At 37.8% G+C, this 19308-nt stretch overlaps 1 protein-coding gene across 1 annotated transcript in view; it reads left to right on the top strand.

The window, feature by feature from the left end:
* Window positions 1–19308, top strand: part of CNTNAP2 (contactin associated protein 2) — a 1011284-nt gene that overhangs the window by 643514 nt on the left and 348462 nt on the right. Inside the window, exon 11 of the mRNA XM_030508582.1 lies at window positions 17866–17972. Coding sequence (XP_030364442.1) covers window positions 17866–17972 — 107 coding nt within the window. The remainder of the gene's footprint in view (window positions 1–17865; window positions 17973–19308) is intronic.

Genomic DNA, 19308 nt, shown 5'->3' with positions numbered 1-19308 from the left:
GTATAATGAAAGGCAGTGGCTCGCAAGAGAATTGGACTAACATGGCCTCTGCTAGATTATCATACTCTACACTCAGTAATGTAGCATCATAGTTACAAGACAGGTTTTCTTTGGTGGAAAAGCTGACTGACGCAGCTCATTTCCACTTCTGCACTTCTGGTGGTGTTGATTCTTGTAGTTTGCAAAGTATCAAGCTTTAAACCCAATCGTTGAAATAAACTGTTTTAAAGGAAAGGAAAAGAGCTACACATCTCTTAAACTATGTTTGTTACCAAGCAATGCCGGTAAAGTCACCCTAATTCTCTACTGTCACTTAACAGTGATTTTGTCCAGATAATACTGCACAAAGGTACAAGTGAAAGGTAGTCACATCCCTGGCATCCTGGTGATACCAGTTAAGAGGTCTAAATGAAACAGTGAATCCGTGTATCAGAAGCAGTACTTTCTGGTTCAAAGGAGAAACACTTCCCTCCATCTTTCCACTCAACAGCAAAGTGTAAAAGGAGGAGCTCTAAAGAAAGGAAGAATGAATTTAAGGTAAACACAAAGATTTTTGGAAGATACTTGGGCCCTTATTTTGAGCATAATATAAATCCAATAAATCCAGTGTGTGGATGGATATACTAAAGTGCTTTCAAATGACCTGCACATTGCTCCCATAAGCCCTCATGAAGAACCAAAAAGCATTCTGTGGGGTAAACATTGGATTTATTCTTCCCACACATTCACACTTTTAAGTTTTTAGCTCTACATCTGTATATGGAAGTGAAATACCACATAATGGTATTATTTGTGAGTGCATCTGCTTTTTATTTGTCAAATATAAATGCAGCTCTTGAACTTGGTATCTATGCAATAACAGTATACAACTGGAGTTTTATCCAAGCCTACATAATAAAACATTTCTTCTCACTTAAAAGCTTAAGTGAAAAGAAACTTAAGTACTCAAAGTACTTAAAAACCTGTATTTTTCAGCATTTGTCTGTTCAAATATCTCTTTGAGGACATCAAGTTAGCCCAGTCACAGTGTAACTCACTGTTGAATGTATATACTGTAGTACTCTTCATTAAAAGACACACATACCTAGCAGATTTTATTTTTCTCCATTTTCTGGGAGTTCCCACACCTTTTTGGTTTTATTCTTAATAAAACATTAAGTATTAAACTTGATACAAGAGGAATGGAAGTACGATCTCCAGGTTTTCTAGGCTTGGTAGCAATTTCAGCCCAGCCCTGTTGCCAATAACCACTGCTGCAAAACTCTCATTTGCTTAAAGGGAAACCCTTCCAGATTGATTTTTGGCTTGTTATTCTATAACTTTAACTTCAAAATTTGCTTTCATTTGTATAATGTGAATCAACTCAGCTTAGTTGCGCACTGGCCTTAGATTGCCCTGTGAGTCCTTGTACTGATTCCTTTGGGTGTCTCCACTTAGAGCCCTGCACAAGTGTCTGGCAGCAAAAATTACTCCACTATGATGGAAGGAAGTCACACGTCAGTTCTTCACTGTGTAAAACTGCATAAATAGGAGATAACACTTGTTCACTTATCATATAGCTTGAAGAGATACATTGTCTATTTCAAGTATTAAGATGAGTACTGCTGTATCACAAAGACTTTCAAGTCTTTCAATTTTTAGGGAAAAAGTCAAAGATGAGCAAGCTCTTCTAAGTTACTAAGCTAATTGGGAGTACTACTAATAGTATTTTGAAAATGAGATTCACATTTTAAGTATAGTTTGGCAAGTTTGGTGTGGTTTCTGATAGACTGGAACAGAAGGCCATACAGGCGACCACTTTCACAGTTGTTTCACTTTTCATTGCTGTTTGTTTTGGTTTTGAATTAGAGCAGTATTAATCTCTAATTATTAAATCTTGGTTTACTGTCTTTCTGAATTAAAGCTTTAAACTCCTCATCCATTGTAAATGGGCTCAGTTAAACGATGATGAATTCTTCTTCAGTGGGTTTGACATACCTTGGTCAAATCACCAATTTCTAAGGTGGAGAGCCATCTGTCAAAGCCAGGGATTATGAAAGCCTAAGAATTAAGTGCAGGCTGTGTAGCAGATCATGATTCATCTGATGCTATTTTTTTAATATAATTTATTTCCTAATTTTTTTACCGAAGAATATAAAGAATGGCTGTACCATGCCCTGGTATGCAGTTACTCAGTGTGACCTTGATTCCCATGCCCCATATCTGAACACTAGAGAGCAAATAAAAATATCTTCTCAGGAAACACTGAAATGCTCAGTTGCTAGAGTGATGAAGGAAAAGAAGAGTTTTTTTCCCCAGTTCCTTTTGCTGTTGACCATTTTCTGAGTTGTCTCTGTAGAAAGACAAGTTTCCCTTATTTGCCTTTTCATCTTTGTTTTCACCAGGTTTTGCAGAGCTCGATGTAGTTCCTTGTTCATCAAAAACAGGAACTACAGGCACCTACCAGGGAACCTGTCTCAGAAATTCTGTTTTAGCAAAGCTTTACAGAATGACTGTGGATTCCACAAGAGGATTTCCAAGTTTTAGTGGCTTATTTCTGTTGGAAAAAATCACATAAATAGCAAAATCCTATTTGAATTGCACCAGGTCAGATTTGTAAACGCTGATTCATAGGGCTTTCTTTGTCCTTGATCCAGAAACACTTTTTCTGGCTACAGCAGAGCATTAGTACTCAGGCTACATCCTAAGCATTAGCACTGTAAGACTTAATCCACCTGTACACTTGTTTCTTCACTGCAAGGACATGACTGAACTATGCATATGTGAGGACGCTCCGTAAATACAAACATTTAATGACATTAGCAAAAGTTTGGGTTCCACAAAGATTTTTATGACGCTATTGAAGATTCTTTTGTCTGGTCAGGAATATTCATAGCAGGAAGAGGTAGAAACAAGAGATGTGTTTCTGGTGGTAGTAGCAGACCTAAAGTAACATACCAAGCTGGCTGGTATTGTTAATGTTCACCAGGACTTCACTAGGGGAGCAGGAGAAAACAGTACTTGTTCAGAATCTGGGGAATGAGAACAGAGCTGTATATTTGGAAATCAGGACATAAAATCAAGTCAGAACAGGACAAAAAAAAAAAAGGGCAAAAATATGGGGCACATTTTTACATGAGGCTGAAAGTGCAGAGTCAAAACATTGTAGATAAAGTAAGTGGTGAATAAAGGGTCATGTATTCATGCCTGTGGTGCCTGGCCAGAAGTTACTGCAACAAAAACCTTTTGTTACAGTTTACTGTACTCAGCATTTTGTAACTACAGACTGAACATCGGGATACCCTTTTTCTATACTGATCGCTCCTACATTACCTGCTACACATAAATGTAAGCAGATCATTCAGGGAAGAAGGAAAAGCTATGAAGCTCTTGATATCAGCTACATTCAGTAAGGAAAAACTTGACCACAGGAAGGTGCTGTTTCAGTATTTCTTTCCAATCTCTTGTATAACAGGAAAATGAAGCATCCATTACCACCCTGTTTTCACCAAGCTGAAGTTAAGGCACGAGTGCTAACTAGACAGGACAAAGTTTTAGGAGGAAAAAAAAGGTGTTTGTAAGTAAAGCCATTAATGAAATGGACAGCCTATGTGCTTAATGATAATAGACTAAATCAGTTAGTTACCCATTCTCTTTAATGTATGTTTTATAGTGAACAAAAGCCTGAGGAAGACTCTGCTACTGAAGGGCAAATAACCAGCTATCATCCCAAGGATTTAATAAGCCTTTCATTACTGCACCATTCACACTGTGTATATAATAATCTTATTTACTTATCATTAATCTTGGATTATTATCTTAGTAATGCATACCATTAGCTACTTTAATCTTACGTTACATTAATCTTGATATTTGTGTCCATATTGTATTGAAATGTAAATAGTGGTGGCTTGTGATTTAATTTTACTTGAGCAGCCGCCTGCCTTGCAAAAACCTCCAAAAATTAAGACAGCATTTCTAGAATACCTGTGCATGTAGTGATTCATTCTTTGTCACTGGCTATGTTTTATCTCACTAATACTGAACATAAAGCAGAAACTTGTTCTGGCAAGTGAATGTAATAAATGAACTGTATTTCTTTGTTTTCATGGCTAATTCTGTAATATTTCATTATCAACACTGTTGGCTGAAAAGGAAGTTTTCTGCAAGACCTGCACTGTTTATCATATAGCTGGCACTTTGAAATACTTAAACAGTGAAAAGCTTTATCATTTTTGCAGTAATGAACATTGTTCCTTCTTCTTTTGTATACATGGCACTGCATCTCTTTGGATTTGAGGTAAACAGAAAGCCTCAGCAGATATCCATGAAGCAGTCAAAACACTTGGAGTTTAAGAAAATGATTATTAAAAACAGAGACAAAGAGGTCTTTTTGCAGTGCTGATACACAATTGCAAGTATCTTGACATAGAAATGAGTTGGTTGTATTGTTTCATGCTTCCCACAACAGTGATTTTGTTGGTCCAGACAATAGGTGTCTTAAATGACCAGTGTCAGTCCTCTTCGGAGCTTCGGTATACTTGGGCAGCAGTTGCTGTTCTAAGCATTTTGCAGCCTTTCCTAGGACATCTTCTTTCCACATCCTAGCTTTGTCATTCTCTGCTTTGCAAAAGTGCAGTCTGTCCCAAAGGTTAGTTCAATCTGACATGCCTCAAATTTCTCTTTACACTCCTTTTCTCTTGACAAAGTGGGTGTTCTGTACTATTATGCAGAGATACCCTCTTACAGTTCCTCTCCAAGAAAACACCAGAATAAACTTATTAAATCTGCTCTTTAGGTGCAGCCCCTGCATGACTTTTGAGAAACTATTTCATTTAAGTTAGTGCATTGACCATCTGTTTTAATCTTATCCAAAAATCCAATGTGAAGAATGGCACTTGAGGTTGCAGTAGTTCATCTTCCCTGTCCTTCTTGGAGTCTGTTTTGTTTCCTTATTGCCTTGCTTTGAGCAACCTCCAGTTTCCAATTTTCTACAGTTTCCCCCAACAATGCTCATACTTGTGATTAAACATTTTACTTTCTCATTTTTTTTCTCTCCGTTTTGTCTTCTCTGCAGTTTCTCTCTGTATCTGATTTTCTTTTTTCCTATTAGTTTTCTTTCGTAGCATTGATGCACCCAGTGGTGCACAACCAGTTGAGATTGTTCCCATATCAGATCTACTGACTTTCAGGCTACCTTCTTACTCCCAGTTCAGCTGTCACTGCAGCTATCAAAGCTGCACAAGTTCCTTCAACAGTTTTCTTGCATACTACCCCACTCAACTGCTCCAACCCATTGCTTCCTCAGGAAAACATTAGGAACTATACTTCCAATTTGAACTAGAGAGTTGGAAGGTAGTATTACTTGGCTCGGGAGAGTGTCATCCATATAGTATATTTTAACTTCCATTTCAAAATGAAAAATTATTGTAAACTAAAAAAAAGACACTCTTCATTTTGAACCTGTCAAATGACGTTTCGAGAATTTCAGCATGTTTTCCAACATTCGTTTGAGTCAAGATATTCATCAAATCTGTCCCTTTCCTCTGAGCAGCCTGTTTCAAAGAAGTGTCAAAAATATCATGACAAACTGCCTGGAAAGCAAAAGCAAAATATTGTGGAGGGATTTTTTCCTTCTTTTCCTCCTCTATTTAAAATAAAACCACTAAAACTTATCTACCAGCTTGTCCTTACTCATCTGGAATACTAAGTGGTAAGCCAGTTGCATGGTCTGTTTCAGAACCAATGCCAGCAGTATGCTTCTGTTTATTTCCTTTCTGATGTATGCTTTGTGTGCTCAATTTCTGGAGTCAATTTTTATAACCGAAATATAAGCCCTTGAGAAATCAAAGCTAACAATAAACTGAAATACTGACAGGCCCTGAACTACAGTGCCCAAATTGTAGTGCTTGAAAAGCAGAAAAATAGAATCAAGAGCCTCTAAATGACTCTAAATTATAGCCTATCCATTTTTCTATAGGGCAATCACAAGACTATTTAAGTAGAATAATAGATTCCCAGCAATGAGCTATTTGTAATTACAATTAAGCATCCCAGGATCGTGTCATTACAATTTTTACAGTCAAGTACACGTTATTAAAACAGTTGTTACATTTTCCTTAAAAACAGTTTTGCTCTTAATAGGAATTGTTTTCTTGAAAGCACTGCTCATTTTCAGCAGCTTGAAATTGGCACTGTTCATGGCAAAAGCACGTATGTTTGTGCGTGTTGAATGTAGCTGTGTGAACACACATGCACATACATGAGTTGTGTACTCACAGCTGTTTATGACTTCAACAGTGAGCCTTCTGCCTTCAAAACAGTTCATTGCACAAGTTCCAGGTAATAAATGAATTGTTTATTACTTATTGTACATATCTGTTTTCAGCAAATTGAAAACGAATTGAGTAATAGGTTGTGAGTAGAGCATTGTATTAGTATATTTATCACAGAGCTGTGGCTGCACTGCAGCAGAGCTGCAAATTCATTGGCTCATCTTTGCTTTTGATGTCTTTAGAGTACAATGCTCATTATATTACAATTTATAAAAATGTTTTAGGACCTGTATAAAAGAATAAAACACTGATGTCCACTAAGGACACACAAAGGACAGAGCGATAAATCAGGTGGACCTATATGCTTCATATTTTATGCATGATATTTTAGCTTAGGATATTGCTGTTTGTGGTAGATGGCAGAATCGTCACAGTAAAGGAGAAAAAGCAGATTGTGTAGATTTTAGCAAGTGATATAAATATTCTCCATGATGATCTGGAAGAGAATAGTGTAGTGTAAAAAGATAACTCATTTCTGTGTTACTATTTATTACCATTGTTATTCCAGATGACTGGAGTGATAAGGAGGAGGAAATTCCATTGTGATAACATTCTGTGCAAATATAAATTAAAACCCTTTTTCTGATCCAAAAGTCTTGCAAACTAAAAAGATGAGAAATGTGAACAGAGGAAGTGGAAAGGGTTACATATGCCTTTACATCACATTGCCTCTAATGAATGCTGAACACACATCATTAAGGTTTGTGGTTGTATGGGTCAGCTAAGGGGGAGCGTTCCATGTGAAATAAATCAACCACGTGTGAATGCCATCTACATCTGATTCATTCACGGTTGATCCAAGTTAAATTTCAATTCATGACTCAGAGAACCTAGTCTATATGTCCTTGCCAGTATTTAGCAAGCTAAGAGCCTGTGAGGATACATAGCAAGGGCAGCATGCTGACTCAGCTGTTCATCTATGGCACAGTGGGATAACTATAAGTCTTGCTAGGTTTATTTTTGCTTTGCTCAAAATAAGGCAGATTTGCATTTCTCTCAGAGGCAGGAGAAAATAGCATCCTTTACTTAAAGTGTTCTGCTAGGGATTTAATAATGACACTGGCATTTGTACCAGTTGTCATTGATAAACATCTCAGAAACATCAACTTCCATTTCACATTTGTTTCGTTGCATAGAATATGTGTTTTGCTTTACTGCCAAGACTATGTTTTTGTTTTGAAGAGGAAAATCTTTCACTCTTTTGGCAGAAGGTGTTTTCTACAATGCTTACAGAGCAGATTCTTCCCATCATATGGCTACTGGAACAACCCACTGGAATTAACAATTGATAATGTAAATGTTAATTCAAGATCCACAGTTTCTGCCAAGACATCAGGACTTGCCCTAGCTTAACCTCCAAGCTGGTGCTTGCAAGGTAACTGATTTTCTAGGGAAGCTTCCAGATTGTGTCTACCACAGTGAAGAAAGTGGCCGGATGATGGTAAAGACTCAAAAAAAAACCCCGAATGGTAGTTTAGGTATATCCCAAGTCATTCATGCCAGACAAGTAAAGGATCACTTGCTGTTGTGAGGTTTTTAGGAATACCACCATTTGGTAGTGTTTTTAAATAAAATCCTTCAGGCAATCTGTGCATTACAATGTCAGCATCACTTTAGTAATGCTAAACCATGTTTTCCTCAAGTTTCCTTTAAACCCCGGTTGGAATATTGACTTCCAGCATATTGAACTCAACCTACCAGTTATGAAATACAGCTCCATCTCATTATATCATAGCCACACTAGGAAAACAGGATCCTGAGCCAAAACCATGTAGTTGATGGCATCTTATAGCTCCATGACCATCAAGGTGATTCATATGCTATAAATTTGCAAAGCAAGACATATTTAATAGGTTGTGCTTATGATGCATCAGGATTTTTATCACCTATTTGAATATCGACATGAGATAACTGTTGTCCCTGGTTAAGACACTAGGGACAAAACAAGTGATGCAAAAGGTAAGATCTGTTCTGGTGTACACCAAGGAGCAGAGGAGTGTCATAGCAAAGAGCTATACATGATACAAAATCATCCATCAGTTGTATAATCATCTTTATTGCTGAATAATTCTTTACATTATGGGAAGAAACATAAAGATTTCTAATGGTCAGTTTCTTTATTCCCCCAAAGATAAATTTAGGAGAAAACTCATTTAAGACAAAGCTCTATGAAATTCTCTGTTTGCCTGGTGATTCAATGCGTGATCACTCATGTTTATTAGAGGGGAATATAGCAGTCACTGTTCTGTATTATGTAGGCTACTCACTGCTCTATGTCCTCTGATAATTATAATCTTCTAAAGAACACGAGAAACTTTCTCCAAGTGCCTAATGTGGATTATAAAGTGAAGTTGATGCCATAAAATCTCAGGAGCTGTATTTGAGTCAAGCTGTAAAATGTAGAAATAATAAATAATTAACAAGTCACCAAAGAATCAATTTTATGGTTTGCTCTCAGGCCCAGCCAGTATGTTCTTTTTTGACTTGTTGAAATAGCAAAAGTGAGGTGATTACATGAATACAAAATTAATCCCAATACTTGAAAAGGTTTAAAGATTTTTTTTTCTGCAACCTAGTAAGTAAAAACTGTGAGATTCTTCTGGTGATTCTCAGTGCTTAACACATCTTCTCCTATCCCCAAGAGGGCTGAACTGTGCCTCGTTGGCACAGTTAGGTCAGAGACTGCCATTTCTTCTACATGTTTGTCTAAATAATAAATCAAATACCCCAGTCCAAAAAACCCAAAAGTGACACAGGTTAGATCTCCTGTGCTCTAGAAAGCCTTCACCTGGTTACTAATCAGGCAAAGCTCTTCACAGAGTAATGAAAAAAGTTAAACAAAACTCCCCTAGAGATAGATCATATTTAGTAGCTGGCCTTTTGTACCAGTTATTCTTCCTTTTGTTTTGACCTATTTAACAGACTTAAGATAGTATCTAGATAAATGCAGATGTTCTCATTTATACCATATGAAGACCTGGCCCAGAGTTTGCTGACTAAAACATTGTGCAATGGAATTTATCTTTTTAATCCAGCCTGATTTGCTTATTATTTGTCAATTTGTGGGGTTATGCTCTGCCCCTGGAAGATTGTCACAGCATAGTCGGTTTGCAGCTTGGGGACTTGGATGTGGCCCATGGGCCATTTCCACCTACTTTATCTTCTTGTTCTCCCCTGCCCCACCCCAGAAGACTTGGAGAATAGCTAAACAAGTGCTGTACCATTGCCTCTTGCTGCTGCTTCACACAAAGCTGGTCTCCTGCTAACATGAAGCAATTGCTAGGAACTGACGGAAGTGATACCATGACTGGGAAATTCCCTCTTATTAGCTCCTGCAGTAGATTCACCCTTCCCTGCTTTGCTTCAGCAGAAGTGGCAGCAGTTAGCGTTGGATGGAAGTAGATGTTCAGCCATGAACCACCATAGAGGTAGGTTATGCGTAATAGGTGCGGGAGGTTTTCTGTAACACATTGGTTGTCCAGCTCCTGCAGTTGCTAAAGTAGAACCAGCATCATTTCATTTTAAGGAGCTAGTTTGTGAAGTGCTCTGAAAACTAAAAGTGGTAGATAAGAAAGGAAAAATTAGTCTCTGCATTGTCATATACAAAATAAAACCTGCATAAATCCAAGAGGATCACTTAATCCAGATGAGTTAACCACGGTGTTTTTCTTTCCCCATTAGTCCTTCATTAATTGTTCTAATGCAGACAGCTTAGACTAGCATCTTACTGTTCTGAAGATAACACTGAAAACATGTTTGGCAACCTTTTCTAGGAATATGCCCTTAAGGAACTTTGCTTAACCAAATGTCACTGCATATTTTAATATTGATTTGCTCTTTGTACATCACAGTCTTTAAAAGTGACGAGCATTTTGATTTGATCTCATGACAGAGCGAGTTTGATAATGTCCACCAAAGAAATGGGAAGGCCTTGTATTATGGTAAGTGATAAAGAAGGGCTGGGTCCTTCTTGGTTCAGGAAGGATTCTTCAGTTCTGGCATTGTTAATCTGTGCACAGTTAGAATTTAGCAGCAGATGACACCAGTTTGGGAATTATTGTGAGCCTGAATTAATTTTACAGTCCCTCCCATCCGCCCTTTGCATTGACATACAAATCGTGTTGCTGAAAATCTCAAAGTCACTTGAAACACTTACAATGTAAGAAATAAGAAAGAGACTTAAAGGTCAGATCAGTTGGTTTTACTTTTAGTTAGGACACTGAAAATCAGGGTCTCTCTCCGTGGAATGGGTGATTGTAATCTGATGTTGCTACACCAGGACTCTGCAGTAGCGACATGTCCTCAATTGGATTATTTTATTTTTCACTACTACTGTTACCATGATGAGTGGAATGCATTCTCTTGCTCATTAAAGAGCGATATCATTGCAAACAGATGCATATGTTTAGACTGGTTTTGTGATTTTGTCCCAAGCTTACAGTAGGTCTTTTAAGTAAGCTACATATATTCAGTGATTCAGACTTACCAGCCAAAAGCAGTATTTATTGCTCTTACAAATTATTGTCCTGGTATGCTGTTTTATAGACCAAATCTTCTGGAGCAGTCTGGTAAGCCTGTACAGTAAAAAAAGGTTAAATTTTAAAGGTTCTAATAGTTTTTGTGGGGTGTGAATGAAGGTGGATAGTGACAGAACTCAACAAGAACAGTATGCATTTTGAAGGATCTTTGCAAGAAATAGTGATGAAAGGTATGTTTGGAGGCCATTAAAAGGGCAACTAATGGAGAAATACTGCAAGACCATTCAAAACAAACTGATGATGGTTAGTTCTGAGGCAGGGCAACAGACAACAAAGCAGAACAGAATCAATTTGGGAGAGAAACGAGAGGTGAGGTGTGAGCAAGAGCAAGATTAGATAAGGATTTGATTATGAGAAAGAAAAGATTGAATTTCACGTTAAGAATAATTCAACCCATCTTATTTTCCATTGCAGAAAGCCTTTAACATTTTGTTCTGCTCTACAGAAATTCTCATGCTGTCATCATCAGTGCAGCATCGGAGGTCTTTTCAGTACAGCAGTGGGCAATACGTGTCAGATCTCTCTTACGTGTAGTTCATTCCTTCCTTTTGACCTCTGAGGTGAATGTTTGGTGGTGTTTCTTGGCTTGGTTGTTTCTAATTCATATATACAGAGAGTTAGTTTATATTTAGGTTATATCTATGCACAAGCTGTATCTTGCGCTTATGCTAGAGATGGGGAACGTGAAGGGAAAGCAGTAAAGGAAAGGGAAAAGTGGGGAAAAAGGGAAAGGTCTGTGTTGTACAGTGGAGAATAGTGAAATTTGTGATGGTTCTTCAATCCTGAGGGACTTAATTTAACAGTTTGTGTGTCGCTGTATGGACATTTGGCTTCCTGCACAGAATAACTTTTAATCTTCTTGCTCAAATGAACTCTAAACCTGAGGATTGGAGTCAATTACTATACACCTTGTGCACAAGTTGCCCAGGGAGCTAGTTAATGTATTAAGTATCCCTGCCATGGGCATATAGTCCTCTAAAAAGACTGAGGTCGTGACCACAACCTGTTGTCTTTCAGAGGTTAAATAGCACAGTCACAACACCAAGAAAATACAGTTACATATGGGAAATTAAGAGATTAAAATAAATGCTCTCTGTTTCTTCTGGGATATGAAAATACCTGGATTAGAAGGAAGTCTGGAGAGGTGTCTGAGGCCATTCTTCTGCCTTCAGGCAGGACCAAACATATGAAGTCATTCCTGATGTATGTTGTTTTGAGTTGTTCTTAAAATACCTTTTTACCATGAATGAACCTCACTGCTTTTTGCCCATTCCCTATGGACATTTAATATAGTTTGCCACCTTCCTGTTTCCAATAACATTTTATACAGTTCAAAAATCAGCCATTGCTCACTGCTGCTGAGTTTGGGACGAGGATTGCTTCATGGGGTTTTCATATCACTCTCCTGCTTATACCCACGTTATGAGACCCCTTTTCTTCTTTTTTTATTTTCTTGTTGGCAGTAGTATGGTGGGTTGGCTTAGGATCATGGTACCTAGGAATGTGGAATTCCCTAGATCCCTCTTTGTGGAATTGCTTTCTGGCCAGGCTCTTCCCCCATGCCCCGTTCATTCCTGCCTCAGTGTCAGACTTCTCACATGTTCTAATTGTGTTAAATGTCAGTATTTCAATCTGGTGTCTCAAAATACTTTGTTTATAATCTCCAGTCCTCAAAAGAGCAGCCTCTCTCAGTTTCGTATCTTCATGCAGAAGAAACACCTCGTATCAGTCCCAATTCATTTGGTACAAGCAGTCACTATGTTTCTGGCAGAGGAAGAGTGGCTTAGGCCAGGTATTTTGTTCCTCTCTGGTTGCCAGATTTCTTTTGGACTCACAGACTATTCCCTGTCATCTGACATCTGTGTATTCCCAGTTTTATCTCTTGGTCAGTCTAGGAGTGGAGTTAGTGATTTACTAGATATTTGTATATAGCATCTCTGAAAAAGGGTTAAAGCTTCAGGCAATGTTAACCTTCCAGTGCATGGATAGACCGTTTGTATTTCTTTTGCACAGTCTATTTAGGCAGACAGTGAGATAAAAAGTGGAACGTACAGTTGTCCCTCGTCCTGCTGGAAGATCATAGTTGCAGTCAGTGGTTTTAAAACACAGGCAGTTCATTGAAACAGATTTCTTTCAACTAACTAACCAGAATTGGCTACAGGTAAAGTGTAAAAGAGGCTGGTTTTCCAAGTGGTGGTTTGGAGAAATATTGTATATACTTTTAATAAGGTGGGCATAGTTGAACATCAGCAGAAAAGGAATGGAATGGCATGGGGTTTATTTAGTTTTGGAAATGTGGTCCATTTTCTTTGTGTTGTGGAGAACTGGAAAAGAAGAGTGATTCTAGAGGATACAGTTACAGTATTTGAGATAAAAGGAGGTGAAGGGAGTTGGCTCCTATCACAGCAAGGCAACAATATCTATACCAGCTGTTAGTGAGGAATATTGCTCATATTCCTCAGATTAAGTACTGCTACTGAATCAGCAAATAACAAAGGAATGAAGGAAGAGTGATCACTTAGGATGATAAGAGAGTAAGCAGGCAACAGGTATAGACCAAAACTAACTAGATAATAATTGGAAAGATAGCCCTGTTTCATAATACTAACATGGCATATTGCAGCCTTTAAAAAAACCCAGAAAAACAAAACCAAAAGACATGGGTTTGTGTTATTAGGTGACAGAGTTAACCTCATGTAATTTAACTAAATGGAAAGAGATCAGTCCACATCACCAGACTCCTATTAATCTGACCTTAGCAGTCTTACTAAGGTTTTGAAGAAATGGAGGACAGTGTAATCAAATACCCAGAAGCAGATAGAAGGGAGAGTAAAATGCAGCAGATGTTTTCAGCAGTTGGTTGTTGGGGATTAACCTGATCTCATTCTCTGATAAAACACAGTAGTTTCTTCTCAGGCAGGAGAAATGCAATGGATCTGGTTTGTCAGATGTCAGTGAAACAATTGATACACTGTAATGATGGAAGTTGTTAACTAAACTAGGGAAGATGTGGTTTGGCAGAGGAGTTGCAAAGTGACTTGTGAACTGGCAAATGAATTGTCTTACAGACTACAGTGATGGGTTAACTGCTGTCTCATAGATTAGAGTTGCTCAGAGATCAGTGCCTGAGCTGATCCTATTTAATGCCTTGACCCTGGCTCAGAATCAGGAATATCATGATGAAATGTGCTGATGATACAGATTCAGCCTGGAAAAATAAGCAGAAGGATTCGGATGGAAGTTACAGAACCGGGTAATGCTGTTGACAGTAACAGCAAGAATTTCTGTATGAAGATGGAGCTCTTTGGTTGGAAGTGATTGACGAGAAGAAGGATGGGGGAATGTACTGAGGATATTTAATGTATTGAGCAATCTCAGGATGACTTTGAGCCACTATCCTGGATTATTTGGAAAATTGCTGTTTATCAAGCAAAATAATTCCAGTAGAGAAATACAGAAATGCTGATCAACTCTGAAATCACAAAACATTGGTAAAATCTCCTCCAGGATACTCGTTAGATCACAAATGCAAGTGGGAGCAGAGCTACGAGGAAGAACAACAATAGAAAATCTGTTTTCCCACAGGATACTTGTTTTCATTAAAATACAGACTGAGAGAAGTTTCAGTTGCTCTCTGCAAAGTCATCAGATGTAAATGCCGAAGAACAAATGTTGTTTGAGACATAGTCAACCAACCCAACAAACCAATCCATAAAAACCACAAATTAAACAGCATCTGTAAACTCTCTATGGGTCATTTTTGGGGTGGAAATGAAAAGCAATTGTATTACACTCAAAGGGATGAAGTTCTGTTCTAGACCTGCCTTTCAGAAGGAGTCATAGAGTAATAAAGTTCTCAACACGGAGCCAGCAAGAGTTCATAAGCAGCAGTGCTTAAATTATCGGTGTCTAGAACTGGAAGGGACACAACTCAGTGATTAGGACCTTACTTCCTCTTCCCAGTTTTGTGGCAGCTTCTAACTTCAGAGCCTGACTCAGGAGGGAAAGGTGGTTTGGAAGTTAGTTATTTGGTTTTTTAATGTAATGTAGCCTGATTCCTGAGTGGAATTGCCTAGAAAATGGTCTTATAATATGAATGAACTGCAATTAGAGCATGCATTGGCTTTGAATGTATATGTTTTGTGTATATACTGAATGCTAAGCGTAAAGTAGATAAAGTATATGATTGCATATGCTTACAGAATTTTAAACCTACAAATTTCTTAGCAAGATGTGTATAGAAATGTATAGGCAGGATACCCTCTATCTAACTAGTATTCGTATCTTGCTATCACTCTATGGCAAGAAGAGGTTTTGAAAGCTAATGGAGTTCACGGTGAGAAATTATATTGCTCTTGATACCTCTGCTGAATTAAAAATGGGGGCTTTTTTGTAATTTCTGCATTCTGGTTACCTAAAATTTCTTCTAAACTCTATTCCAGAGGGTAAGGTTTGTCCAAAAAGTGGACAGATGAGCAGCAGATGATGTTAAAGAAGTTTGCTAATGGATTTAATAGAGAATAAGTCTTCTCATTCGATCTGATAAAATAAATGTAACAGAAAGTTAAAAGTGGAGGGAGGACATAAGGAAATGATCCTGTAGTCTTATTTAAACTCCAGTTAGCACTCGTATTAAGATATTCTTTACTCCCTGTTTCTAAACACATCATATTTAGAACAGGGTAAAAAACATGAGTAAAATGGCAATTTGCAGATGAAGACTAGGCTGGTCCAACCGTTGTACTAGAAGTATAAAATTAACATCAAGGAGTTTGCCGAATATCTCTGGTTTTATGACTTAATATGCTCCATTAAGTGATACAGATAAATATCTGTTTTTCATATTTCCCTAGATTAAATTGTTTACCTCAGTTATATAGTCAATAATGAAGTATCTTTACTAGTTATGTTGCAATAAAAATAAGTTATACAGCACTAAAATGCAAAAGTAGTTGCTAGCATTATACGTGAGACTTTATATAAATAGCTGGTGGAATGCACATAGAAAATGGTTGGTTTGATCATGGGAAAAGTACTTTTAAAGTAATGTATGTTCAAATGTAAATGAGTAGGAAAACACATGAGAAGCAGTCATTTTGAAAGGCTGGAAAAAAGTACAAACCCATATTCAGATTTAGAGACTTCTGTAGATGTTTATAGCCTTGAATAAAGGTTACTTTTATGAGATTATTTTTGAAGTGCGACTGCTCTCTGCTTTCCCTACCCTGGTACCCACCAGCTATGGATTCATCATATCAGTTGTTAATCATTTGGATGATTAGAAATGTGCTATTCTATGCTCTTGTTTTGATTCTGTGGTATTGAGAACACAACGAAAGCCATCACCTATTAGCTGAGTAGCAGTAATCAGCTCTACATGTTGCCTGCTGTAGTAACAGAACCAAATGAATTCACTTAAACCGTGTTAAAAACCTTATTTATTGAACTGTGATAATTACCTCAGGTGGTTTTGCACATGCAGACTAGGCTGGTCCAACCATTGTACTTGTGTACCATCATACATTTGTGGCTTGCTTTAGAAGAGCATTTCTTTAAGCACTATTTTAGCCAAGCCAGTGTTTTCTGATCTTTTTGAAAAGCAAGAATGGGTAGAACACTTGAACACTGAAGGCTGGTACAGGATGTAAGCCGTGTATATTGTGTATGTTCGGAGGTATTTGTACTGGCATGCATAAGATCAAAATTCTTGTATAAACATGAGTACACCATGTTCAGGTCTCTAATGCATATCATGTCATATGTTATTCTTGGTAGCTGAGTCATGTATGCCAATGCTGTCAACTGGAACATGAGGAGATAAGAGTCCATAAGCTTATAGGGGGTGCACCCAGATACTTTCAGTTTCAATAGCCTGCTACAGAGGAAAGCTGTCCTTAGGTGTTATTTAATATTGTTAACTACTATAGGAATATGATGAACTTCAGATTTATCTTGAGGGTGGGGATACTTAATTTATAATGTGTTTATGGAAATATTTTTATTTGTCTAATAAGGGGTCTCCTAATTTTTATATTTAATATCATAATAATTGTAGTTTATAAATTAGATTGGGCCAACTTGATATGAAAGAAAAACTCCTATAGTTCTTGATCAAAAATGCAGAGCTTGTACCGAGTCTGGCTGTAATGAATTTAATAAGGAAAAAAAAAAGATACTTTGAAATGATTATTTCAAAGCCCTGTCAGAGAAAAGAGATTTAATAGTTTCAAAGGTGAGATAACATGGTAATTCCCATTTTCAGCTATCTTTGATAGGAAAGAAACTGGACAAACTCAAATCTTTGAAATCACATTTAGATAATATTTCAAACCATATGTTCTGCTATGACTTTGGGGTTTGCTGTTCCACTTTTTCTTTTGCATTCCTTCCACTCTCCAGCAACAGCATAGCTGGAGAGAACAAAGCAGGTGGGTGGCACAAAGGTGAGCAACCCTTGCTGCAAATCCCTGGGAAGAAGAAACATGTACAGCTTCTATGCTGAAGCCAGTTGTTCATTTTAATAATACAGCATTAGTAGTTTCCATCCTAGCCAGCAGGCAGTCTGCTTCCACTTTTTGCATTGCTGGCAACAAGGAGATGAACAGCAACTCACATTCTTACTTTAACTTTGAGTCACTTGTGAGACTGCAGTCCTTGAGGCATGACACCACCTGCACAGCAGGAGGAGGTGTGGCTTGGGATGTTCATTTTGTGTTGGCAGCTAAATACGGGTCAAACATACTTTGAGAACCCTAATTTTTGATGGGTGAATGTATTCCACCTTGATGGTGCTTTTTTGCTGTTTGTAAAAGGGCTGCAGCAGAGCCTGGATGAATCATCTTTTGTGCAGTTGTGTGTTCAGGTATAAATTCTGTTAATCTGCCTGAAATAACAAGGATTAATTGCCAGGCAAGGACATGATACACTGCTCGGGCAGCTCGCAATGTACTTGTGTGTAAATCTTGATGCTCATTTAGGTTTTTTCTTTCTGTCTTTGCATCTCGTCCTGACAGGTGTGTGCCCAATCACTGTGAACATGGTGGCAAATGCACCCAGACGTGGGACAGCTTCAAGTGCACTTGCGATGGAACTGGATACAGCGGTGCCACTTGTCATAACTGTAAGCCATCCTGTGGGGCTGAAATTGCAGTGGAATAAGAAAGACACTGGTGTCTTCCAGTTGAGATGAAAAGCCAAAGTCTTCATCTCTGGTTGTTAAATATCCTAAAACCTTTTCTGAAGGGAGGTGTTGGCTTATTCATACTCCACCGTATCTACATGGGGATGTATTTACATAGCACTGTGCTGCACCATGGCAAGGGACCAGAGCAGTACAGCTGTCTTAGTTACACATTCTCTCTTAGAAACACATTCTCAGTAATTGCGCACTAGAGTTTCGAATGAACACAGTGAATCTGCACTAAGCTGTTAGGGAGAGCTCCTGACCCCTGCTAGAGAGGCACTGATTCAGGTTGCTAATCCCAGAGAATGTTCACATACTGATTTCGGGCCATTCTGAAATCAACTTGTTTACTCTGTCAGTACGGATTTCTCAAATAAGAACATTTCCTATGAGCTTCACATGCCCTACGCTGTTAAAGCACAGAAAGAAAAGAGAAAGGTACAGTTGCTCTTTTTGTAGGTTCTGAACAATATATGCTGAGTCAGTGGCATGTCTTCTGTTCCTTCTGTACGCTAGAAGTGGGATTTTCAACTATGAAGTGTATTCTAAGATAAGTAGAAGATAGAGGAAACATATCCAGTCCTTACTTGTCTCTCTTCTTTTCTGTAGCAGACAACCTCTAAATACTGACGAGAGAATAAACATGTTTCTGAACAGATGAAAAGTTAAAATTGAAGCCAGGACTTACAGAGACATAAATTTTTGTTACTTGACTATTTAACTTAACTATGGCTGTGTAAAATTTTACAAAGATAATTGCATATTTCATTCATTTTTAACCAAAAAAGCCCCAAACCACTGAGAAAATATTGCCAATTCACAGTTGTCTGCATTTCAGCAAAAAACTACTCTATTTTTAAACACTGTATTAATGTAAGAAGGAATATATTCTATATAATAACTATAAATATATATATGTATTGAATAGCAAAGTTCTCCATGGTCTGGCTACCGAACTGGTAAAACTGAAAGAATTAAATGACAAATGGATGTTTATTAAAAAGAGAGATTTATGTACCAATGCCTGGAGGAGGAATTTCATGGGCAGCCCTTTTCTCACCAAGCATGAATGTGCATAGTGATGCTGTGGTTGCACCTCATCTGGGGAAAGGAAGCAGAATTTACAGTGAGGTAGTATTTCAGTGAAACGAAGAAAACAATTTCATCTGTGTAATATGAATATACATATGAATATAATGCATATAGTGTAATATTTTTAAAGCTTTGGCTCGTCTATTATAGCCAATTGGAAAAGATGATTCCTATGCATGTT

This window comes from Strigops habroptila, chromosome 1 (assembly GCF_004027225.2).
Source record: "Strigops habroptila isolate Jane chromosome 1, bStrHab1.2.pri, whole genome shotgun sequence".
NCBI classification, from domain to species: Eukaryota; Metazoa; Chordata; class Aves; order Psittaciformes; family Psittacidae; genus Strigops; species Strigops habroptila.
This window is presented reverse-complemented; position numbering and strand designations above follow the sequence as displayed.